The sequence below is a fragment of the Antedon mediterranea genome, chromosome 1, assembly GCF_964355755.1.
Source record: "Antedon mediterranea chromosome 1, ecAntMedi1.1, whole genome shotgun sequence".
NCBI lineage: Eukaryota > Metazoa > Echinodermata > Crinoidea > Comatulida > Antedonidae > Antedon > Antedon mediterranea.
In genome coordinates this window covers 19,578,073-19,604,932 of record NC_092670.1, presented here as the reverse complement: position 1 = coordinate 19,604,932, position 26,860 = coordinate 19,578,073, and the positions used below count along the sequence as shown (strand labels likewise).

At 34.8% G+C, this 26,860-nt stretch overlaps 2 protein-coding genes across 2 annotated transcripts; one reads left to right on the top strand and one right to left on the bottom strand.

Moving 5' to 3' along the window:
• The first annotated feature begins 974 nt into the window (after positions 1-974).
• LOC140042684 (uncharacterized) lies at positions 975-1,883 on the top strand. The gene has a single exon (XM_072087717.1). The coding sequence runs from the start codon at positions 975-977 to the stop codon at positions 1,881-1,883; it is 909 nt and encodes a 302-aa protein (XP_071943818.1).
• A 393-nt stretch (positions 1,884-2,276) lies between these two features.
• LOC140060854 (transmembrane channel-like protein 7) lies at positions 2,277-26,504 on the bottom strand. The gene is made up of 18 exons (XM_072107217.1): positions 26,421-26,504; positions 19,243-19,470; positions 18,472-18,675; positions 17,943-18,171; positions 16,146-16,239; positions 15,495-15,752; positions 15,089-15,225; positions 14,527-14,674; positions 13,782-13,940; positions 12,177-12,325; positions 11,635-11,707; positions 11,265-11,362; positions 7,455-7,550; positions 7,055-7,130; positions 6,467-6,597; positions 6,213-6,365; positions 4,663-4,741; positions 2,277-4,292 (listed from the first exon to the last, which is right to left on the bottom strand). Exons 2-18 carry the CDS (start codon positions 19,433-19,435, stop codon positions 4,137-4,139), a joined length of 2,433 nt encoding a protein of 810 aa, XP_071963318.1. The 5' UTR covers positions 19,436-19,470; positions 26,421-26,504; the 3' UTR covers positions 2,277-4,136.
• Positions 26,505-26,860: the final 356 nt, after the last annotated feature.

Genomic DNA, 26,860 nt, shown 5'->3' with positions numbered 1-26,860 from the left:
GTACTTTTTGAACTGTTTTGATGTCATACATGTGGGCATTTACGTGAAATTGTGCACCTCCTATTGTGAATGCCGTTAGAGTTGCGCAACGTGATTTACGCGCGATTTAACGATTTTCTCGTATTTAACATAGGTCAAAAACCAAATAACATTTTAAATTGAAACTTTGCAAAAGTTTAATTTATATCAGGCGCTAACTTTCTGTTGAAAAAAAAATGTATGTTTTACACAAAGTTACGCGCGCACGCGCATTTAAAATTTTAAAATGCGCACGTAGCGTTAAATACATACTTTTTTCGCATGATTTATGTTTTTGCAGCCTTTTCTAATAATTTTACCAACTTTTAAAAAATTTCGACTTAAAATTACGTCATACGAGCACGTCGAATTGGATAATTTGCGCACGTTTTTGATGAAAAAGTTCAAAAATTCGTAAAAATTATGCCTTTTTAGTCGCGTGGACGCGACTCTATAGTTCACTATGTCGGTCGGTCTGTCTGTCTGTCGGTCTGTCTGTCGGTCCGGTATCACTATGCATTGTAGCACGCGACTTAATGGCTGTTGGCCTTGTTTTAAAAACTGTTCTATATATAGATATTGCAGGCCTATAATATAAATGAAAAATACATCTAAACACTGACTGGGACTAGATTAATTAAACTGTAGCCTGAAAGTACTGATATCACGATTTACGTATTCTAAATTCAAGCATGCTGAAACCACTAGGGGGTTTCACTCCTGGACCTACGGTCAGATCATCGAACATACACGCTCCCCCCTCGTACCCTGTAATTATATTTTACATCTCGCAACGAATTTGAAAAAAAAAGAAGATAATTATAATTCTTGAAATTAACGGCTTTTTCAAAGTAAGCACAAGGGCAGCGTAGACAAAATATTGTAATGACGGTGTTTAATATTTTATCGAATGAAAACATAGAGACCATTATTTATACTTTCTATGCAGGTAAATAATGACTGATGACAAGCAAGTTCGTGTTATTCTTTGGTGTATTCCTCGTACTGTGTCAACTGCGTTTGAAAAATGCATGAGTAACCTTGACGACGTGCAGATCATAAATGAACCGTACATTTCCGCGTACAGCATTGGACCAGAAAAGATACCGACACCAGAAATCTTTCGAGAAGAAGAAGAGAAATTCGTGGCCAAAGCGGAAGACGTTGAGTTGGGATTTGACGCTGGTGGTTGGGATACCAACAAGGCGACCTATAAGTTCATAAAAGAGAATGTTCTGGAGGCCGAATATCCAGACAAGAAAGTTGTGTTTGTCAAAGATATGTCATACGGTATCGCATGGAAGCTGCACATGTTGCCGGAAGGATACCGTCATGCGTTCTTGATCCGAAATCCCGTGAAGGTTTTCACATCTTGGAAGAAACTTCTGAACAACATGTTAAAAGAAATGTCTTCTGGATTAGATTTAGTTTTGGAAAACAAAAACAACATTGTCCCAGAGAAATATGCTTTTGGAGAAAGTTTCCAACTCTACGAGCATCTTGTAAAAACCGGAATCGAACCAAACCCAGTAATCATCGATTCTGATGACCTCTTGGAAAACCCGGAATTGGTTTTGAAGGAATTTTGTAACCGCACGGGAGTCACGTACAAAGATGAATTATTGAATTGGAACGCAGGAGATAGCGTTATACAGAAATGGAAGTTTTCAAACACGATAATGCAAGGCAACCAGTTCATGGGTTATTATAAAGAAGCGTTTGCTAGTCAGAAATTTTACAAGGCTCCCTCTCCAGCAGATCGAGCCGATCTACCGGAAGATGTGAACAAATGTATTGATGAAGCGATGCCGTATTACGAGAAAATGTACCAGCTACGCATACGCGCAGACCAAACAGCTAAATAGTACCAGAGATATGTGCAAAACAACTGTCATTAACTTTTTAGATTACAATCATAAACTTCATCATCGCCATACAGCTTTAAAAAAAAAGCCACCCAAGAGTGTTCAAACTTAAGTGCACACGTACGACGTATCGTACGTCTTCGCGCGCGTGTGAGCTAGGCAGTGGAGTTGCCACGTCCTTGTTACAAAAGTACACATGCGGTACCTAAAGTTTGTTGACCAGATTTAATATTGACATTTTTTTTATTGTTCCTTAAATAGTATTACTTTGTTATCAGTTAGATACAGTATGAAAGATATAATTAAATGGGTTATCATTATCAACTAGTATTTCGAAACGTCTGTTTATTTAAATTCGAACCATGAACTTTGAAGACGGAAGACATAACACAAATGAATGCGTTATATGCGATGTGGGCGTTGCCTAATCTATGCATGCTGGCAAAATATAAATAAATATTCTTATTTGCTCACGCTGTATAAAAGTTTACAAATACTACTAAATGTAAAAAAATAACTCAATTTGTTATTAAGGCACAATTATTTATTGTATGAAAATTATCTCGTTAAAAATGTAATTCTCTGCAAAACCTGACAGTACAAACATTGATATAAATGATAACAATAGGCACAAGGAATCAAGTATTTTGAGACGGAACGCGCCATGACATACCGCACTGCAAGTGAGTTAACCAATCACAAGCGACAGTTCATATTAGCCACCGCGTCGTTATTGGTCAACTTTCTTACGCTTACGTTTTTGCGTTATGTCAATGAGTGGGAACCAAGCTTGAATAAAATCTAAATCATTAGCAATATTTCAAAAGCTAAAAAAAAAAACAACATTATAGTAATTATAATAAATAATATAGTAATAGTAATATAGTAATAAAACAAAATAAATAGAATTGATATGGTGGAATATTCAAAATAAAATATGTAACATGTTCCTATTACAGTATATTATTTTCCATTTTAATATTTTACAATATGAAAGACTTAAAATAATAGATAAAAATGATTTGCTTATTTATTATATACAAGATTAAGGCACTTAGAGAAATTGCATGATATCTAAACGTGTCAATCACAAACAAGGATTATAAGACATCAGTAGCAGCACTGACTTTGGGGAGAGAGGAGGTCGGGGAGGGGGGGGGGGAAGGAGATGGGGAGGGGGAGATTTAATTGCTGATGGTGGACAAACTACAAATATGTTTGGGTCAAACTATTCTGGCAGAAAACTGTACAGAGAATACAGAGAATGCATAAAACATATCCCGAGTACAAACATAGTTAATATAAGATGAAGATAAGTGTAGAGAAAGAAGGAGAGAGGTAAAAGTGGGGAAGTTGGGGATGGGGGAGAGAAGAGGTGCAGCACTACCCTTACAAATTTTTTTGTTCAAAAATCTGTCACAAAACTCTATAATCATTTAGTATTCATCAAATAGTACTTTATACAATATTATATTCAGTTAAACGGCCGTTGTACAAGGAGGAAGAGGTAGGATTTGTTTCAGAAAGTCATAAATTCTGACACCTTTGGCCCGTACTGATATTCTATGCATTTATGTTTTTACATATGCATAGAGAAATCTCAATTTATTTCTCCATCCTAAATGTAACACGTGTGAAATTAACAAAAAAATATTATTAATTAAAAAAACATTGTTGACAAAAACAAGTTTTAAAAAAGAAAAAGAATATTATAGTAAACATACAATGAAAAATTGGTTGAAAGTATGTGATGAAAATATATTCTAAAATAATCACACCTTTATTTTCTTATATACAAAATATATTAGTTTGCTGTTTCAAACCATTAATGCACCATATACTATGAAAGCTTACGGGATCCAAAAGATACCTAAAGCTTGGTTCCCACTAGAACGTAACGCAAGGACGTAAACGCAACGCAAGCGTTTTAACCAATGACAAGCGAAGTTATAGACAGTTAGCAATTACAAGCGAATAAGCCATCGCTTGTGATTGGTCAATTCACTTGCGTTACGTCCTTGTGTTGCGTCGCTAATGGGAACCACACTTTAAGAATGACTAAACGCAGTTGCATATTCCTACATATTTAACATTAGACAATTTGGTAAATTCTAGATAACTCTAATTTACTGTAAAATATAATTGATATTGAGGGTAATTCGGCTACAAATTTGTCATCAAATAAATATATACAATGGCTGATAGTACTGTGTACACCAAAACAAAATAGTCACTTATAGGGGTCAAAGGTAACTAGTTGTGACGTCCAGCTGCTGGTTGGATATTCTGATTTGCAATTCTCTTTTTCGACATGTGTCCTTTCTTAACTCCATGCTTGCTCCGTTTTTCTTGTTGCTTCAGTGTAGCGTTTTGATATTTTTGGAGTAGGAACCGTTTGTCTTTTCCTTCCTAAAAAGTGTAAGGAGAAAATATACTTGATTTGAACATAAAACCTTGGGAATGTAGGCAAATATAAAACAGGCAAGTCAAGCGGTGTCGTAAGCTATAATATCAGCACAGGTTGAAGACACTCCTCATTCTGGTGGTAGAGTAAAGGCCAACTCAGACAGCGTCGTACGAGGAACGAGGAAATTTAAACAAGTTTTCCCAGCGCTCTAAAAACTATGCCTGAGGCTATTTCAAGACGGTACCGATGAGTCAAGAAGTTTCGTCGGATCTTGAAATACGATGCTGTCCAAGTTGGCCGTAAGTGTATATTAGATAAAGACTTTAAACTGTAGTATCAGTGTGCAAGAAACCCTTTCTAACTTTTACATACCAGTGTTATTTGTTGTTTAAGTTGTCTCACCATTTCTTTCCGTCCTTCCAATACAGCCCTATAGTAATATACCATCAACCTGTAGAAATGACAAGGGCATAATTACAGGAGTAATAAAATGTCTATATAAGTATTATATATGACAATGGGATATGGTAAAATGTGTGTGACTCACTCGAACATGACAATTTACTTACTGAGTGTCTCATTCTTCAGATGAGACATTAAGCAGATGTTATGTTCTTTATTATTTTTAGATAAAAATGCTTAGTACTGAATTTACCATCATATAAAATGAAAGATTGGTGGTCTAAATGTATAATTATGTCTTTTATTCCACCTAAAGTGAGACATTTTAGATTTCTTTTTGTAAAAACCAAAAAATTATAAGCGAACTTACAAAAAGAAATCTTTGTAATACCAAAGAATAAATATAACAAGAATGAGTATTCCGCGATTTTTGCATGAGAAATTTGTAACAGAGAGCTCCAGTGAGTGATGCCCGCCCTCATAAGGGCGGATGTATACATACTAAATAAGACTTGATTTAAAAAATATTATACATTAAATAGAATTATGATAATAGTTTTTGCAATTGTAAACTATTTTATAATACATATTTATTAACAAACTAGTGTACATTCACTTTTACAGACAATTATTTACTAACATGCTAAGTTAGTTCACAAAAAAGGCCTAACACAGCAACACCAAAAATCAACGAATCGTTACTCAGCATGGCCTATTCTTTACCATTGCCGTGTACTACTCTACGCCCGGTAAATTAAGTATTGTTTTTATGATATAAATTAGTATAAAATACATGTTATTAATAGGATAAAATGTTAAATGTCATTAACATTTATTTGTTTTACCAGAAACAAGTTAAATATAGGAATATTATTAAACTATCCTTTGTGAAAACGCCTAAACACCAACACACGCCCGGTCACGCTATCGTAGCGCCCGGTTGATAAAGCAAACTGTTTATACGGCAGTTTTTACTAAATAAATTGCATAAAACGAACAATTAAATATCCAAATAGTATTTTTTGTTTTACCAGAAACAAGTTAAATATAGGAATATTATTAAACTATCCTTCGTGAAAACGCGTAAACACCAACACGCCCGGTCACGTTATCGTAGCGCCCGGTTGATAAAGCAAACTGTTTATACGGCAGTTTTTACTAAATAAATTGCATAAAACGAACAATTAAATATCCAAATAGTATTTAACATGATGTTGGCATGCAGTTGATAACATTTTTTATCATGAAAATACTACCGGTGGTCTAGCCTTTGATTATTGAAACCGTCACAAAAAGTTGTATACATCCCAGATACATCCACACTTATGGCGGCGCCCTACCACATGGACAATATTACTGTTACACGGAAAATCGTGGATTACTCATTCTTGTGATATATATTCTTTGGTAATACCTATTGTAAAACAAGATGAAATTGTCCCTACATTTTTATGTCCTATAGTTTTTATGTTGGATTTGAAAAAATGTACTAAAATAAACATAGTAAATATATTACTTACATCAAAAGTGTTATGACAGCGGCAACGACTCCCGGTGCTGTAATTATTCCTACTAACGTTGTAAAAACTTCGGCAGACTCAAACTTTCCACTGATTACTTCAAAGGTACTATTTACGCCGCAAAACGGCCCGCAATTTTCTGATGGTTTGATCCTACAGAAAATCATTTTTTTTTTTAAAGAAAACCCATACACAGAATATGGTAACATTTTATATTGTAAACTAGATTGGAGAAACAAAATAAAATAACTTACTTCACCACACTGTAGCTTACACAGATTAAACACACTAGATACATCGATAGAAGGACAAACATAAACGCAGTACGAGTACGACCGAGTCTCCATGGTTTCAATGATGGTTTACAGTTGTATAAAACGCTTAACTGAAGAACAAATAAGAAAATATCAATTCTAAAATATCTTTCAATTAAACTATATAATAATGACACAATGGATGTAATAGTATAATAAAATATAATGTGTGAGCTCCACCGGTACCAAATTGGTTCTATGTATACCATAGTATACTATTATTAAAAATATTATCACTCCAAAATCTGGGTGCTCCACTGGTACCAAATTGGTTCTATGTATACCATAGTATACTATTATTAAAAATATCACTCCAAAATCTGGGTGCTCCACTGGTACCAAATTGGTTCTATGTATACCAACTATTATTAAAAATATTATCACTCCAAAATGTGGGTGCTCCACTGGTACCAAATTGGTTCTATGTATACCATAGTATACTATGATTAACAATATTATCACTCCAAAATCTGTGTGCTCAACTGGTACCAAATGGGTTCTATGTATATCAATTCTATTAATATTCACCTTTTTAACATAAAAAAGTACAAAGAGTTTAAAAATACAAATGATCATGAGAAGTGGTGCATAGTACATTCCAATCCTGAAATAAAGCGACAAAAACACTGATTAATAAATATGATAGTAAATTCAGTCAGAGGCAAATGAATAACCTGCAGACTCTTAGAGAAATCTTAAGCTCTGTGTACACTATAAAACTTTATGTGACAAAAAAATGTGCTGTGCCCATATATGGACACGATGACATCATATCACTACCATATTTGGGCACATAACACATTTTTTGTCAAACTAATTTGATAGTGTAGACAGGGCTCCAACTGTGGGTAGATGTTAATTTAAAAGCAATTTCAGTTGCCTAAATGTGTCTCTCTCTATTTACACTACAGCATTTTTGTATACACACCATGTAAATGTCTGGGCCTGAATCAGCTCTAGCGTATTGCGGGCAATATCAAACTCTGGTGAAGCAAAATTACGGCAAAAATAATCTTTACCTATCCTGAAAAATAGATGAAAAAAGTAGCAAATGATGATGATCCTTTTAAAGAGCAAACTGGATATCGCAGTAACTAAAAAATACTGCAGTAATTAGCAAACTGGATACTGCAGTAACTAACAAACTGGATACTGCAGTAGCTGGCAAACTGGATACTACAGTAACTAGCAAACTGGATACTGCAGTAACTAGCAAACTGGATACTGCAGTAACTAGCAAACTGGATACTACAGTAACTAGCAAACTGGATACTGCAGTAACTAGCAAACTGGATACTACAGTAACTAGCAAACTGGATACTGCAGTAACTAGCAAACTGGATACTACAGTAACTAGCAAACTGGATACTGCAGTAACTAGCAAACTGGATACTACAGTAACTAGCAAACTGGATACTACAGTAACTAGCAAACTGGATACTGCAGTAACTAGCAAACTGGATACTACAGTAACTAGCAAACTGGATACTACAGTAACTAGCAAACTGGATACTACAGTAACTAGCAAACTGGATACTGCAGTAACTAGCAAACTGGATACTGCAGTAACTAGCAAACTGGATACTGCAGTAACTAGCAAACTGGATACTACAGTAACTAGCAAACTGGATACTGCAGTAACTAGCAAACTGGATACTGCAGTAACTAGCAAACTGGATACTGCAGTAACTAGCAAACTGGATACTGCAGTAACTAGCAAACTGGATACTACAGTAACTAGCAAACTGGATACTGCAGTAACTAGCAAACTGGATACTGCAGTAACTAGCAAACTGGATACTACTGTAACTAGCAAACTGGATACTGCAGTAACTAGCAAACTGGATACTGCAGTAACTAGCAAACTGGATACTACAGTAACTAGCAAACTGGATACTGCAGTAACTAGCAAACTGGATACTGCAGTAACTAGCAAACTGGATACTGCAGTAACTAGCAAACTGGATACTACAGTAACTAGCAAACTGGATACTACAGTAACTAGCAAACTGGATACTGCAGTAACTAGCAAACTGGATACTGCAGTAACTAGCAAACTGGATACTACAGTAACTAGCAAACTGGATACTACAGTAACTAGCAAACTGGATACTACAGTAACTAGCAAACTGGATACTGCAGTAACTAGCAAACTGGATACTACAGTAACTAGCAAACTGGATACTGCAGTAACTAGCAAACTGGATACTACAGTAACTAGCAAACTGGATACTACAGTAACTAGCAAACTGGATACTGCAGTAACTAGCAAACTGGATACTGCAGTAACTAGCAAACTGGATACTGCAGTAACTAGCAAACTGGATACTGCAGTAACTAGCAAACTGGATACTACAGTAACTAGCAAACTGGATACTACAGTAACTAGCAAACTGGATACTGCAGTAACTAGCAAACTGGATACTACAGTAACTAGCAAACTGGATACTGCAGTAACTAGCAAACTGGATACTGCAGTAACTAGGAAACTGGATACTGCAGTAACTAGCAAACTGGATACTGCAGTAACTAGCAAACTGGATACTACAGTAACTAGCAAACTGGATACTGCAGTAACTAGCAAACTGGATACTGCAGTAACTAGCAAACTGGATACTGCAGTAACTAGCAAACTGGATACTGCAGTAACTAGCAAACTGGATACTGCAGTAACTAGCAAACTGGATACTGCAGTAACTAGCAAACTGGATACTGCAGTAACTAGCAAACTGGATACTGCAGTAACTAGCAAACTGGATACTGCAGTAACTAGCAAACTGGATACTACAGTAACTAGCAAACTGGATACTGCAGTAACTAGCAAACTGGATACTGCAGTAACTAGCAAACTGGATACTACAGTAACTAGCAAACTGGATACTGCAGTAACTAGCAAACTGGATACTGCAGTAACTAGCAAACTGGATACTACAGTAACTAGCAAACTGGATACTGCAGTAACTAGCAAACTGGATACTGCAGTAACTAGCAAACTGGATACTACAGTAACTAGCAAACTGGATACTGCAGTAACTAGCAAACTGGATACTACAGTAACTAGCAAACTGGATACTGCAGTAACTAGCAAACTGGATACTGCAGTAACTAGCAAACTGGATACTACAGTAACTAGCAAACTGGATACTGCAGTAACTAGCAAACTGGATACTGCAGTAACTAGCAAACTGGATACTACAGTAACTAGCAAACTGGATACTGCAGTAACTAGCAAACTGGATACTACAGTAACTAGCAAACTGGATACTGCAGTAACTAGCAAACTGGATACTGCAGTAACTAGCAAACTGGATACTACAGTAACTAGCAAACTGGATACTACAGTAACTAGCAAACTGGATACTACAGTAACTAGCAAACTGGATACTGCAGTAACTAGCAAACTGGATACTACAGTAACTAGCAAACTGGATACTGCAGTAACTAGCAAACTGGATACTGCAGTAACTAGCAAACTGGATACTACAGTAACTAGCAAACTGGATACTGCAGTAACTAGCAAACTGGATACTGCAGTAACTAGCAAACTGGATACTACAGTAACTAGCAAACTGGATACTGCAGTAACTAGCAAACTGGATACTACAGTAACTAGCAAACTGGATACTGCAGTAACTAGCAAACTGGATACTGCAGTAACTAGCAAACTGGATACTACAGTAACTAGCAAACTGGATACTACAGTAACTAGCAAACTGGATACTACAGTAACTAGCAAACTGGATACTGCAGTAACTAGCAAACTGGATACTACAGTAACTAGCAAACTGGATACTGCAGTAACTAGCAAACTGGATACTACAGTAACTAGCAAACTGGATACTACAGTAACTAGCAAACTGGATACTGCAGTAACTAGCAAACTGGATACTGCAGTAACTAGCAAACTGGATACTGCAGTAACTAGCAAACTGGATACTACAGTAACTAGCAAACTGCATACTGCAGTAACTAGCAAACTGGATACTGCAGTAACTAGCAAACTGGATACTGCAGTAACTAGCAAACTGGATACTACAGTAACTAGCAAACTGGATACTACAGTAACTAGCAAACTGGATACTGCAGTAACTAGCAAACTGGATACTACAGTAACTAGCAAACTGGATACTGCAGTAACTAGCAAACTGGATACTACAGTAACTAGCAAACTGGATACTACAGTAACTAGCAAACTGGATACTACAGTAACTAGCAAACTGGATACTGCAGTAACTAGCAAACTGGATACTACAGTAACTAGCAAACTGGATACTGCAGTAACTAGCAAACTGGATACTACAGTAACTAGCAAACTGGATACTGCAGTAACTAGCAAACTGGATACTACAGTAACTAGCAAACTGGATACTACAGTAACTAGCAAACTGGATACTGCAGTAACTAGCAAACTGGATACTGCAGTAACTAGCAAACTGGATACTACAGTAACTAGCAAACTGGATACTACAGTAACTAGCAAACTGGATACTGCAGTAACTAGCAAACTGGATACTGCAGTAACTAGCAAACTGGATACTGCAGTAACTAGCAAACTGGATACTGCAGTAACTAGCAAACTGGATACTACAGTAACTAGCAAACTGGATACTACAGTAACTAGCAAACTGGATACTGCAGTAACTAGCAAACTTGATACTGCAGTAACTGGCAAACTTGATACTGCAGTAACTGGCAAACTGGATACTGCAGTAACTATTTAAAAAAAGTTGGTACTTACTTTCTAACAAACTCAAGAAAGAACGTGGAGAGTGCTTGAACAATGAAATCTATAATGACCAGTTTGTATATTTCAGCTCCAAGAAATGTCTCCCAGCACTAAAAAAGAATAGGAATAAATGTATGACTCACAGCTAGCAAATAATACAATTACCAGGCAAACCTCTAAATGGTTAGGTTACCTGGCACCATTTAGACACTCTATTAAACACCTTGTGTTGGGTGAGCCTAAATAGATGTAAAAAGTACTGGGTCTAAAGGGGTCAATTTAAGGTCTGGATTCTAAACAAAATTTAAACTCTATTTTATATAAAATATATTTAGAAATATACATGTGAATACACATAAATTAAATTTAAAAAGAAACTTACATTTGTTGAATCTACTAACGATATCAAGTAGTAAAACAAGGTCACCAGAACAGCAATTTTCATGACCACAGTTCTGAAAACAAAAACAATTTATTTAGAACACTAAATCATAGCTTTTAAAATGCATGATCATTCTGTAAGGCCAATTTACACAGATGAGTGGTAACGGTTTACTAAAAATATAGAATCTATGTTTCTGCTCAGGATAGATAGAGAATCTTCAGAGTTTTTTACCGTTTCCAATCGTGTCTGTGTAAATTGGCCTTTAGGCTAAGTTAACTATAAAGCTGGATATCAGAAATGGCCAGGACTGGATTTTTTTTTAGTTAAGAAATTCTCGTGTGAAAAATTAAACCTTAATTTATCAAGCAAGTTCAATTACCTTATATGAATCCAATTCATGAGAGAACAAAATTGACTTAAACAAAATCATAGATTTTTTTGCTAAGCATAATTGTCAAATCACAGGACACTAGGATTGGTAAATTATTATTTTTTTTTTAAACCATCAAAATCTACTGATATATATCAAGTGTACTAACCTGCCTAATGCAATGTATAGCTGTATTCTAGGACTTCTGTAGCCTTCAAAGGAGCCAAGAACACTAAACATATACGGAAGTATCAAGTTAAATCCGCTAATCAATAACGGCACTGCTAATTTCTCTATTAAAATTGGGTCTTCACCCGGCTGGAAAAAAAATAGAGAGACTTAAAAGAAATAATACAAAGAACGCATGCTGGATGCATTTTAGTCTCACATACACAATTATTAGTTTCATTTTAATGATATGTAGTGCATTGATTGTAAACCAGTATAAATTTAATTTATACAGGTGTGAACACCTTATCATGATTAGTCCGGTGTATGCTATTCTAGATAGTCACCTTTCCAATGACATCTTCCTCATAATTATAATAGATTAAATAACAAGCACTGATTGTAAACCAGTATAAATTTAATTTATACAGGTGTGAACACCTTATCATGATTAGTCCGGTGTATGCTATTCTAGATAGTCACCTTTCCAATGACATCTTCCTCATAATTATAATAGATTAAATAACAAGCACTGATTGTAAACCAGTATAAATTTGATTTATACTGGTGTGAACACCTTATCATGATTAGTCCGGTGTATGCTATTCTAGATACCGTATATTTTGGTGTATAAGTCGCACCTGTGTATAAGACGCACCCCCTAACTGAGAGTAAAATATCGGTATTTTTTATATCGTCGGTGTATAAGACGCAGCTTATATTTCATCAAAACAATGTTTTTTTAAATTGTAATCAATATTATTGTAATAATATATTTTGTTATATCTGCAACGGCGTCCTTTATTTAGGTTTTTTCTTACCTAGGCTCGGCTGCGCCCAGCCTCAACAGCCGCATCATCGAGTGCATGACCGTGTGTGTAACACGTACGTTCGTGTGGGCTAGCCTCGCTTGATCATTTCGAGAGGGCGCACGTTTTCACGGACAATCGTATTCGATTAGTATCTATGTATAGGTCCATGCTATAATCACCTGGAGAATATACTAGTCGAATACCGTACACCATGTGGCCGCCAAGAAGGGCTTGCGCTGGGGGTACGGCGATCGTGCGTATAACTACTGTATAAATAAATACTATTCCAATCGTACGTAAACGTTTACATATGAAATTTTATCGCCATAATGAACAAATCTTTTCATCATATTTAGTATAACATCATGCTAAAATGCCTTGAAAACTAGGCAGAAGCAGGTTGCCGTTACGTTAGTTAGTTACTGTAGCTAGGCCTAGCTTACTCAGGCCTAGCACACGAGGTGACGATAGCCTCTAGGCCTATGTACAATCTGTGTGGTGAGGCATTTATGTTTGGTGTATAAGACGCACCCTTAATTTAGAGGTCAAATTTGCGTGTCAAAAGTGCGACTTATACAACGAAATATACGGTAGTCACCTTTCCAATGACATCTTCCTCATAAATATAATAGATTAAATAACAAGCACTACTGTAATTATAAACCAGTATAAATTTAAAGACAGTTTCATTTTGTTAATTCTTATTCTAGATTAATCAACCTTAATATTCTAATTTATCTGGTGTGAACACCTTATCATGATTAGTCCGGTATATGCTATACACCTGTAGTTACCTTTCCAATGACATCTTCCTCATAAATATAATAGATTAAATAACATGCAGAACCAATGACAGTCAGTACTAGTAGATTGGTAGCGAGTCGCAAGCAGATTAAGCCGAGTTGATCGGTACATGACCGCTCTGCTTTTTTATGATGAACACTGAGTTGTTCCTGAATAAATATAATGATCAATCATTGATGATTTCATGATCAATATACAGTTAAGAAATGTCATAAGTATTATTGATTGATCACTTAATTTCAGAATAAATATTCCATATATATAACAAATACAAAAAAACGGAAAATCATACTAAAATAGGATTTTCTCCTATTCAGTGAAGAGATTTGAAGATTGTAACAGATAGTTCATAGTACACCTAACAAGATCATTTTCACTTATTCTAAAACCATAGACGCACTTGCATACATGTAAAAGAGGGAATTCTCCTCGTGGCAAACATGACACTACAGTCCTTAGATAAGCCTAGCAACAAAAGTTATTACTAGTCATATTTAACAGTAACACATGAGATATTTCCCTCAAATACCAAGTATTCACTTAGATAGCAGAATAAATATTTAATTGTTCTTCCCTTAGCCTATAAAAGTGTGATTGGTGAATGGCAACTGGTACTTTTTTTAAGCTGGTTACAAAAAGCAAATTGCAATCATAAATAATTTTGGAAGACCTTTATTTTACCTGCCATAAATGAGTAAAATATTTGCAAACAGACAAACACAGAGCTAAACTTACCCCAAGTTCTAAGAAAATACTCTTATGCTTAAGTTGAGCTGAGCTGGCCGACACTAAGTTGTAGTCCCAGCCACATAGTACCTTAGTTGTGTAGTAGTTATATTGCCTGTCTCCCACTGTGAAGTAGGAACGGTATGCAGCAGACATTCTGATAGAAAGGAATATCAATGGTAGTTTTCCATTCAACCACTAGAAATGTACTCTTTAACAGTCTGCATGGCGTAACACAGAGGCCTGAGGTTCCAGATTTAGGGACCTTAAGGACTCTCAAACACTGGAGGCCTTGACCGTTTCTAGCCATTTTTTTTAATGCCTGTTTTTTTCCACTGGACCCCGTAAGCTCCCTGGCTTAGCCAGTGAGCGCTTATAGCTGTTACACCACTGTGTATTTGCTCTAAATATGGTTAGACTATTTGTACACCAATCTCTGCTGATGATTGCTACCATAATATACATGTGTATGGTAGTAATAGTCTAGGTTGTAAACAGACAACTTAATCTTCATAACAAAAATATTTTGGCACACATGGTGGCCATAAAGGAAGGATACTACTGTACTTACCCTTGAGCAAGAACCAAAAGGATAACTAAAAAATAACTGGCACTGGTAAATAAATACGCTAACGTCATATCATATTTGTCTTTTATTATTTTGTTTGTGTAGTAGCCCATATAAAGTTCAGTGTTGCTCAGCCACCCCTAAAAATGAATGGTAGATGCTAAAATCAAGCAATAACTGTTGTCAACAGTAATACTAGGGCAGGTTCAATTTACAAGTATATTTTCTTCTAATTGTATTAAACTATTCATCAAGATGGAACTGTATTTTGGTCCCCAAGTTTAAAACTCTTACATAGTACCAGATAATTTTGAATTTTGAAAGTTTCTGTATTCCACTTGCTTGCTTTATTGTGAGATTGTATGATATGTTTCAACCCTACTGTTTAAAAATAACAACAATCACATACCTCTCCTGTCAGGATATCTTGTGCTTGAAATTTAATATGATTTACAGAAGGGCTAGCTTCATAAATAAGTTGAGGTATAGTGATGAAACAGAAGCTCAATAGCAACACTGGTATGTTCCACAATAACAGCCACCGTAATAATATGAAGTATGACACGACACCACTGCCAAAATTACCCTCTATTTTTTTCAGTGAACCTTCCCATAAGCTGAGTGAATAGAATGCATCCCTTACTCTACTCTTGAAACGATCCCATTGCTTCATTTAAAAAAAGGTCAAAGGTAATTACTTTTCAATAAAATTCACAAAAAACAGTAAACTCGCACACACTTAAATTAGTTATTAGAAAAGATATTTTAAAGAATTGAAAAAAAAATGGTCTTCCATGTGGTTTTGAGAAGAGTTGAATGTACAGTATTTAATAAAATGTATAAGCTCTAGCAAATAACAAGTGATTTTTTCTCTTTCTCAGATTTCCTCATCTTAACCATTTAAAAATTAATTTCCCGTATATCACAGGGCTGTCAAAAATTGTATTGTCATGTTTACATATAACTTTGCTACCATCATGAAATATGGTTAAAAAAAAAAAAATTAAAAAATGATATCACATAGTTTTAACATGTCTGAAAGTACAAAAGGATTTCTTACCAGCAGTACAGAGTACCACCATACAGTACAGTAGTTTAAAGACTGTTGTTTGCTTGTCTTCTTCTTTTTTAATGATTCCTCTTCAACCCTTGACCTAATAGAAATGACAATGAAAATTTTCAGTGTTGGTAATTGATGCCTGCTCCTAGAGGAGACTCATCGGTGCTGTCTGAGTTGAATCTCAGAGAGACAAGTTATCTTGCAATAGCACCTGGCATAGTTTTTAGGTCATTGCAAGAACTTTAAACATCATGGGGCCCCGTCATACAATGAGTTGGCCTTGAGTTGTGATGGGTAAAGGTTTACATTTCCTGCACCCGGTATATATATATATATATATATATATAAATCAAAGAGCTGCATAGGCAGGATATAGAAAAAAATCAAGATCAAATAAGTTAAAACTGCCTCAATATAGATTTATTTTAACGACATGTCGTTAAAATAAATCTATATTGAGGCAGTTTTAACTTATTTGATCTTGATTTTTTTATATATATATATATATATATAAATCCAAAGGCAAATTACTGAAAAAAATGACAATGCTGTGGGTATCAGTGGCTGGATCTCAATGGACAGGAATAAAAGAAGAACAATATAATATAATTCCTTCACTTGCACTGATGAAGGGCTAGTGTTGCCCGAAAGCTCTGCTAACTTTTCTGGCTGTTTACTTTATCGTTTTGATTTAGCTTTTCGCTTTTTATTTTTGTATCTCCATTGAGATCCAGCCACTGATACCCACAGCATTGTCATTTTTTTCAGTAATTTGCCTTTGGATTTATATATATATATATATATATATAAATCATACTGTAAATTATAGAAACAGTGCTCATATTCGGAACATGATCTTATAATCGCTTCGAGCATAGCTCATTGGCGAAAGTTCCGTATTTTTTTAGTTGTATGAAAAAATGTCTCTGGCTGGATTCGAACCTGCAACCTCTCGCTTACAGGGCGAGTATCATACCACTAGACCACAGAGCCATGTATGGTATTATCACAGATTTTCACCCACCAGATACATTCTCTCAAAAATAAAAAAATCTGTGATAATACCATACATGGCTCTGTGGTCTAGTGGTATGATACTCGCCCTGTAAGCGAGAGGTTGCAGGTTCGAATCCAGCCAGAGACATTTTTTCATACAACTAAAAAATACGGAACTTTCGCCAATGAGCTATGCTCGACGCGATTATGAGATCATGTTCCGAATATGAGCACTGTTTCTATAATTTACAGTATGATTTATATATAATTTACACAGTGCTACGCAACATCATTGATTTACAAATACACAATATTATTTAAAAAACCGTTGCGAATTAAAGTTGGAATTTATTCTGACTTGTTAAGCCTCCACTGATTGTGAGGGCGTTTGTTGTATGAGAGAATGTATCTGGTGGGTGAAAATCTGTGATAATACCATACATGGCTCTGTGGTCTAGTGGTATGATACTCGCCCTGTAAGCGAGAGGTTGCAGGTTCGAATCCAGCCAGAGACATTTTTTCATACAACTAAAAAATACGGAACTTTCGCCAATGAGCTATGCTCGACGCGATTATGAGATCATGTTCCGAATATGAGCACTGTTTCTATAATTTACAGTATGATTTATATATAATTTACACAGTGCTACGCAACATCATTGATTTACATATATATATATATATATATATTATATTGTTCACAACTGCACAACTCTTTTGTACACACAACAAAAACAAGCTATTTTAGTGTAAACAGGGCTTTAATTTACAGAAGTATTTAGGGCTAAAGACCATACTCACCTGATATGCCTCTTTGCTTCCATACTACTAGACAGTCCTTTGACCGTCTCACGTCGGAAAAGCTGCCCTTTTCTAGAACCGTCAACTTTATCGTTACCTAGCATCCGCTCGATCACCTCCTCCGTTGCCTCTTGTCCTCTCTTGCCTCTGATCGTCTTAAAACCATTTTTTCCACTTTTTCGATTGCGTACCCATGAATGCGATGACTGAACTCGTGCTAAACTGCCAGCTATAAAAATCAAACATAGAACAAAAGTACGAATAACAAAGCATGTGTGGTTTACAAATTCTAGGCATAATGTCAAGCTGATAGTCAGGATTTTAACAGGCTGAGGGGGTGTTTAGTTAGGCTTATTTAACATCACTTTCCCTGCTGCCTCTAGTTTGAAAAGGCCACAAAAGATGCTACTGTATGGGCTTTTATCTCACTCATACTGTAACTTAGTGAATGTTTGCTATTATTACAATCTTCTCCAAGGCCACCATCAACAAGAATTCTTTCTTTCTAAAAATTTAAAAAAGTTAGTACCTAATTGCCTAGATGGTAACATATTCAGAATACTGTTAGGGTCTTCCAGTGAGGCTGCGGTAAACTCCCTCCTCGCGATTTCGTCGTCACTGTCACTTCGTGAGTTATATTCATCGCTAGAGAAATCCTCGTTTATATCTCTGTCATTACCCACATCAACAAATATATGTTGTGCATCACCATTTTCATCATACCCCTGGTTAGCTAGAAAATAATTAAAATAAATAATCATAATAGTACAGTAAAATATTTATTTATTAATCACATCAGGAACAAAACATGAATTCTAAACTGCCCGGTGATATACTGAAAATTTAAATAATTAATTTGAAACAATAAATCTCTGAGAATTATTATATATTATTTTATATATAGATTAATTACTATGAAAAAATAAGGTAATTTGAGCACATAGTACAGTCGGCTAAACTGGTGCTAGTCACTGTTGTGCACTGAACCATGAAAGACCATTTTTTCCGGTTTTCTTTGGTCCACGGTTTGAATCCCATCACCGCTCTCTATGTGTTCAACCTTGCGGTTTGGAATACATGATAGCGCAGTCTTTTAGATGAGACGTTATGCCATTGGATCCTTGAGCAACATGGCTCATGTGCATGTTAAAGAACGCGGTACACTCTTCGAAAAAGAGTAGGGAATCGTCTCCTGGTGTACTGACCAATTCACCACCAGAAGGACCCCATTAGAAACAAGTTTATGGACTTAGTGGGCGATCTGAGTGTGTGTAACACCAAAATAACAACAAAAACATACTATAATCCATTGGTATATCTTGAACACGTGCATGAGGCCCTAGCTTGTGTGAATATCTAGGCACTGGTTGATTTTGATATATTTCTCCTGCGGCTTCTGGGTACATATCCATCTCATAGCCTGGCTGTATTTCTAACTCTAGATCCTCCTCTTCATCATAATAGTGGGAGGAACGGGGGCGGTGGTTCGCCATGTTTGAAATCTGTGCCTCGAATCAATATCAAATATCTGGAAGTAGATTAAAATAAATCAGTGTGGTGTATTCATATTTCTATTGTTGAATATTATATTTTAACGTATAAAAATATGACACCTACAGCCAGTATGTATTTTAAACCTTTTACTTCGTATCCTGCCATTTACTACCATGCCAGTATGTCTTGTACTGTTCAATTGTTTAGACAGGTATTTCACCTACAGTATTAACACCTTTCATTATCAATTATCACGAAATTAAATTCAATGAATCAGACATGCTTTGTTTAATTAGATAAAAATAAATTACACTTTGAACTGATATGATACTTATTAGTGTTTAATATCCGTTACATTTTTAATGGATGATATTGTGTTTACATATCACTCGCCAAACACTGTGGCTATTGTCTATAAAACAATTGAGAGTCTCTGATCAAGCAATATATTTTCAAACAGGGAAGCAGTACTCTTAAAGCAATTCACTGAAAAAAGTACAGCTATACAGTTGAAGCTATATTATGTATGTATGATAAAACTTTACAATGGCTGCTATTGCTAAATAAAAACTTGAGGTTAAAAGGTTTAGAGCCTACAAAGGGCAGAGGTGCGCACATTAACCAGTCAGTTGGTCCACTCAGACTAAAGGAGTAATTAATGCCCTTTACCTTTCATTTGACTTGCAAGCAATAACATACCAGTATGCAAAAAAAAAGACTCATTGGATATGCTCAGCAGAATTTACATTAAACATGAGCTCATTTTAAGGTTGTGTCAACCACCACCATAAACCATTAGCAATAATTGCATATTGACAATGCATTTTCCATCTATTCATGAAATTATTATGCAAAGAGGATCACTTGGGATCACTTACTCTCATACTGTTTCACAATAGAACAGGTCATCTTTTACTTCAAAGACTGTGAATCACTAACTAATTTCGGTTGATTCTAGTATGTACAGTACTTAACTGTATCATGTCTAGAAGCAATAAACATTCTGCAGTATTCTGTCACTCAGCTGAAGGCAAAAGCTAGAAGCACCAAACTTCTAAATATTAACTTAACCTAACCTTCTATCAGTTAAATCTCTTGTTATACAGTACTAAAGTACAGTATCCCTTGTGATATGTGATGAAGATTGCTGTCAGAAGACTCGATACTGCAGTATGGTTATTTGTCACCAGACATGAAATATTGCTCATGTACCAGGTACTGATTTTGTGCAATACAATACATAATTATTAATAGGCCTACTGTACACTGATAGAGTATGTAAATTGATTCTACTTTCAAGTTCTGTAATAATGAAGAAAATTGGCATGCAGATCTTACGCAGGGACAGGTGAATCAGGTGGAAAAGATTCAGAAGCGTGTCTGCAAGATTGTGTTGGGCAATGAGTATACAACATACTCGGATTCTCTTGCCATTTTAAATCTTCAACCACTCCACACAAGAAGATGGCACTCTTGCAAGGTTTTTGCCTCTAAAGCACACGCCTCTGGTCAATTCTCCACCTGGTTCCCTGCCCCTCAGTATAGATCCTGCATGACCCTTAGACATAATCGTAAAGTGGAAAACTATAGTTACAAAACAAAACGTTTCCAAACTAGTCCTGTCCCTTTTATGGTTGAACTTTTGAACAAACTTTTTTATTTTTTTTTGCTTGTATTATTTGAGGTAACTGCAGTCTAATTTATTCGTTTTTATATATGTATGTATTGTTGATAGGGACTATAGTTTAAATATTTTTTATAGTGTAATACATAAATGCAATTCAGCCATGTGCTGCCATGTATGTAATTTGTATGTGAATTTTAAATAAAATATACCGATATAAAAATTGAACATAATAACGCTGAAATTGAAATGACCTTCATTATTACTATGACAAGATACAACAATAGATTTTATTACATTGCACAAAATTAGCACAAAGTGATTGCATCATTGAATAATTCATTAAGGACGAATTAACATTAATAAAACACAATTAATGCTATCAGTAATTCAAAATTAAAATGAATTCTAAACATTGCTTGTGCATTTACAGCATGTTTCTATCTGTTATAATTATTTCTTTCGAATCTACCCCTAGCCATCAACGCAAGCTTGGTGCTCTACAGGTATGAACGTCAGGCTAGTGATCTGGAGGTCGTGGGTTCAAGTACTTAGAACAACACAACTTACTTGGAAATTTGTTCGCAAGTATTCTCAATGTATAAAGTACAAATTACTTCAGAGTAGGGCAAAAAAAACAACCAAACTGACCAATTACTCAACACAAAGCTACAGTACTCCACAGTAGTTACAATTACAGTACAATACTAAATTAGTAAACAATTAATTTATTTGATTTTTTCCATAGTTAAAATTCTGCAATTTCTAATATCTATTATTTACAATAGATAAGGCTTTATATAGAGGGTATGACTACACATTTTGTTAAAAAGGGAATTTGGCACACTGTTTGTTTCTCCTTTAAGTAAACAACAGCAGTACCAAGGGTCGATTTGTAAAGTGTTGAATTAATATAATCCAATATACTTTAGTGGGTATCAATCACAAGATGGGACATCATTTTACCAAATGTTGAATAATTGTTTGCTCTTGGTAAACAAAGATTTTTTAACCTTAACATTGGAGTTAATGTCTGATTGACATTGGAAATGTTTAAAACTAAAATTATCGTAGAACTCTTAATAACTTTGTTCCCACAACGGGACGCAGCGCAAGGATGAGGAAGCAAAGCAATCGAGTCGATCAATGACAAGCGTCTGTTTGATTGCGAACGCCTCTAATTGGGTCAAATCACGTACATTGAGTTACGTTGTTTCATTGCGTCTCTAGTGGGAATCAAGTTCATGGGGGCACCATCTGGACAGGATAATAATGATGAGACTGAAAGATAGCCGGAATGTTAAAACATACAATTCCCCTTGTTTGTTTCGTGGGAAAATGTTCCCTTAATAGGAATCCCAAAGGAGAGGCTCTACTGTATCTTTTTCCATTCATTTTTCACAATCTTTTTCGTACTGCATGAACAGGCCTGGTCTTTTGAGGGGTGGGAATGGGATCACTCACCTACAGTAACATGTATGTAGAAAACAAGGCCTACACAAGGAAGGGCTTTGATCGCAAAGTGTTTAGAATTCTTTTCTCAGTACCCTCTTACTTTGTATTATTGCACAAGGCCTTTTAAATTCATTATGGAAATGATTTGATTGCTGTTAATGCATGAACTTTACTCTGGATAGTTATTATGAGAAGAACATACAGTACTGTACATTAATTACAATAACATATACTTCATATCAAAATTTACAAGTGTCATGAATATTAAATTGGTACAATTTATATAAATAATTAATAGTATTAGTAAGCTATCAAAAAGATGTAAATTGTAAATCAAGATTACAAGAAAATTAATATAGTATTTACCAATATAAAAAAATTTAAGTCAGTTTATTATATAAATTCAATAGTAAAAAGTGCTATCATTTTGTAGATAAAACATTTTCTATTTTTACTTTTATAATATTACACTGGCTACTACAAGGATTAGTACAAAAGATTAAGCATACCATATACCCAATTGACTGTGACTTAACGAAACTACAGTAGTAGTCCTAAACACCCTGAATAAGCCTTTATGATGTGTTCAGGCGTGTATAGAAAACACACAAAGAATTCAGTGATTAACAATGATTCTGGTATTTTTGCTCACAGTGTTCGGATTTACTTGCTATGCTCACTCCCATTATTTTGGTTATGGTTATAAGTTATATGTGACTGTACTTTGAATAACAATAATGCAAAAAACATTTTCAGAATTCAGTCTATTGATATAAACTGTATCATAAAGTAAACACTATTATTATAAGTATTATAACTATAATAAGAGAAAAACGTTATACCATAGAGGAAGTAATACAGTAAACAGTAAATCACTCGTATAGTAGGTTTTTGTGGAAAGATTTTAGGTAGGATGAAAACAGAGAATTTTACCCTTCATGGTTAAACGTTGTGTCTGGAATGGAATACTGTTTTAGTTTCAACTATTTAAATTGAATTAAGATATAAAATAATATAATTTTATTGCAATCCTATAACAGTAAACATATAAACTGAAGTGAACATTTAATCTATTATAAATTTACGTAAGGGCAAAATTCGGTAAATCGCGCCTTACTTCTAGAATTTTTACTCGATGGTATATAAAGTTGGTTCGTACTTTCGGTACTGATTTTAACCACCTGATGTAACCCTGTTTACTAATTAAATTAAGTTAGATAATTAGTTATTGACGATTAAAACGAATTTAGGTTCAACGATTTGCCCCAAACAGGAGTGTATTCCGATCGTGGTATACACTGTCTAATGAATGTCCATCTTGAAAAATACCCGCCACAAAAATGCGAGGAGGCTTCGCATTTTCCTATCTCCTCCTACGATAATTGTTTTTAATAGCTGAAAACCGGTTGAACAGCTAGAGTACAGCATCATAATGTTGAAGACAGGCCGATTTTCTTTAAAAAATACTATTTTGATAGATTTAATATAAGATTATACAAATGTATTGATTTGCGATGAATGGAACATCCCAATCTCTCAGTCTGCCAGAGTTTGGTTTAACACAAGGTAAATTTATGAGCCCTTGGTTTAACACATATGGTAGGTAAATATATGGGCCCTTTGAGAATAAACTTCTTGCAATACTTTGACAATACTGTAAATACACATACAAATAAACTTTATACTGACAGTTCCTTCTCAACGTTTGTATTAATTAATAATTACCAAAAATATAAACGTCGTAGTGGTGTATCGTGACATGTACTTTAATATTTCAATCGATTATGACAGTGACAGTTTTAACAAAGTATTAAATCGCAAATGTTTTACTGTATTTAGAGGTATATTATGTATACCGGTAGGCTTATAAAACATGAACAAAATATTTCGTTACTGAGTGGATAAAGAATATATTTAAAAATTGTTCCTCTTTGTACCTATCTGCTTTCTCATCCCTCAACCCTAATGTTACATACAAAACACAAATTGGGTTTCGTTAAATGAGTCCAAATCAAAAATTTGGACTCATTTTGTGATAAGTTTCTCCTTCGGAAGTAATTCCCAGGGTGCTAATTTTAGTTGACTACATAAATCATCGTGTCTATTTATTCGTTTCTGTAAACGACAATGTATTATAGTCCTGCGGTACGTACATTTGAAATCGCCAGTTTTGTTACGCTGAAATTACTGTATATTCGAGAACCATCTGTGGGCACGACCTAGATGGTACGCGAGCGAAGCGAGCGTACCATCTAGTATGATTAATTAATATAAATGGATCAGGTTGATTTAAAATTCATAGAAACAATCAATAAAAAACAATACAATTTATATATAAAAGTATGTGTATAAAAATCTCAATATTTTACAGTATATTAATGGATTTAGAAGGTGCTAAAAAATAATAATAAACTACTATAATTAAGGCAGCTTTCTAAATTAAAATATTGTCATTCAACATCAGTAATTTGTGTTTTTAAATGTACCAAAAAATACAGTAAAATGTACAGTATTCATCTTAATTTTCTGTCAAAGAGATAACTCCGTTCTTTCATGAGACGTTTTATCTGTAGTAACCTCAATTAACCTATTTATAATACTATTTTATTTTATTTAACATTTTTATGTATAAAGTATACTCTCGTAAAATACTATTTTATCTAGGGGGTATTCCTTTGAATTGAAACTCTTGAAAATCTGTATTTTAGCAAGTTTTTTATGCAATATAAAGAGAATTTGGGACATTTTGGAGCAAAGAATAAGGAAGTCTGGTTTTTTAAAACCACAATATGTAAATATTTTTAGAATTAAATTGATGTCCTTTTATGCATTTGACATTCACCATTGAATACCTGATTACATAATGTAATATAACAAACATTGATACAATATGGTAGCATATAAAGACCCTACAGGCAGGATTTACTGTTTTTGTATAAACACAAAATGTTGTAAAGAGGTAATATAACTGTAGAAAGTTTACATGTAACAACAGCACAAGAATAACGGTTTTCACATTGTGAAATATTCGTTTAAAAACATTAATAAAATCATAACCTAACTAACAGATACTAAATTGTATTAAAAAAATGTCTTTTTTTAGATAAGGACTAGGCCTAATTTAAAAGTAATTTACTTACTGAATCTTACTTAGTCACTTGATTTAATTTGCACCGTAACGTACACACATTATTAATATTAGTCATCCCCGCTTAGCCTAGAGTGTTCACGAGAATTGGTATTTAACATGTTATTCGCAATTTGAATGATTGGTGCAATTTGAAATTACGCAGGGATTTTCTTGAGCAAATTTATTACACTCAAATTGCCAGAAAATTTTAAACTGCGCAAGGTAAATTATTTTCAGTCAGTATGCCTATTTATTTACCAAAGTTTGATACCTAAAACCTTATTTATGTATATTATTTATAAATAAACGGTTATAAATACAGACCAGTGCCCACCTTCTTCCTGCTAGGACCTAGGCCTCTAGCTAAAAAAAGAATAATAACTAGGGCCTGGCCCTAGGCCTAGCCATTTTTTTTGTATTTATTTAGCCTAGCCTAGGCCTATCTATGTTTTAAACGAGAAAATTGACGGCAGAATTATTATGCCTTATTGCTTAAATAAAAACTTTCCTCAGAGTAGGCTGTAGCACCGATCACCTCGCCCCGTTAATGACGATATTGCCGACGTAGGCCTACTAGCTAGACCCCCCTAGAGTGGGTGAACCCTATAGAGTGCGACCAGATCGGAGAGCCTAAAGTAGTAAAGTACTAAAAAAGGTCCTAGGCTAGGCCTATCCTATACCTTCACACACACGTCGTCCCTCTGCCTAGAGTAGATTCGGCGCTATTTTATACCATTACTGATAAACAATTAACAAGTAATTAACACCCGCTTACCTTTTAAAACGTACAATTATGATAACCAATCTTAGCCTGGGCCTAGCAAGACCCCTTCTTTCACACACTCCACGATTTTATTCGGTACCTAAAAAACGGATGTTGACGAATTTGTCATCGCCGCCGTCGAACTCAAACAACCCGTTAGGGGGCGCTGTTTATATTTTGTTTTTTTATTTTATAAATTAAAAAAAAAATTTAAACTTCTTAGTATTTAATTCCGATGATCCTCTGGTTGGATGTGGGAATTAATGTACAACAATGCTTCAGCAACAAATAGCAGTTAGAAAATGCAATTATTCAGCCATGTCAGTTGATGGTTCCTCTAGGCCTTCCATCATTTTCTTGGTTACTTTTAAGCCCACAATATCCATTTGGCGAATGGAAAATGTTAACAAGCGAGCATGTGTATTGTCATTTTCAACTACTTTTTGTGACTT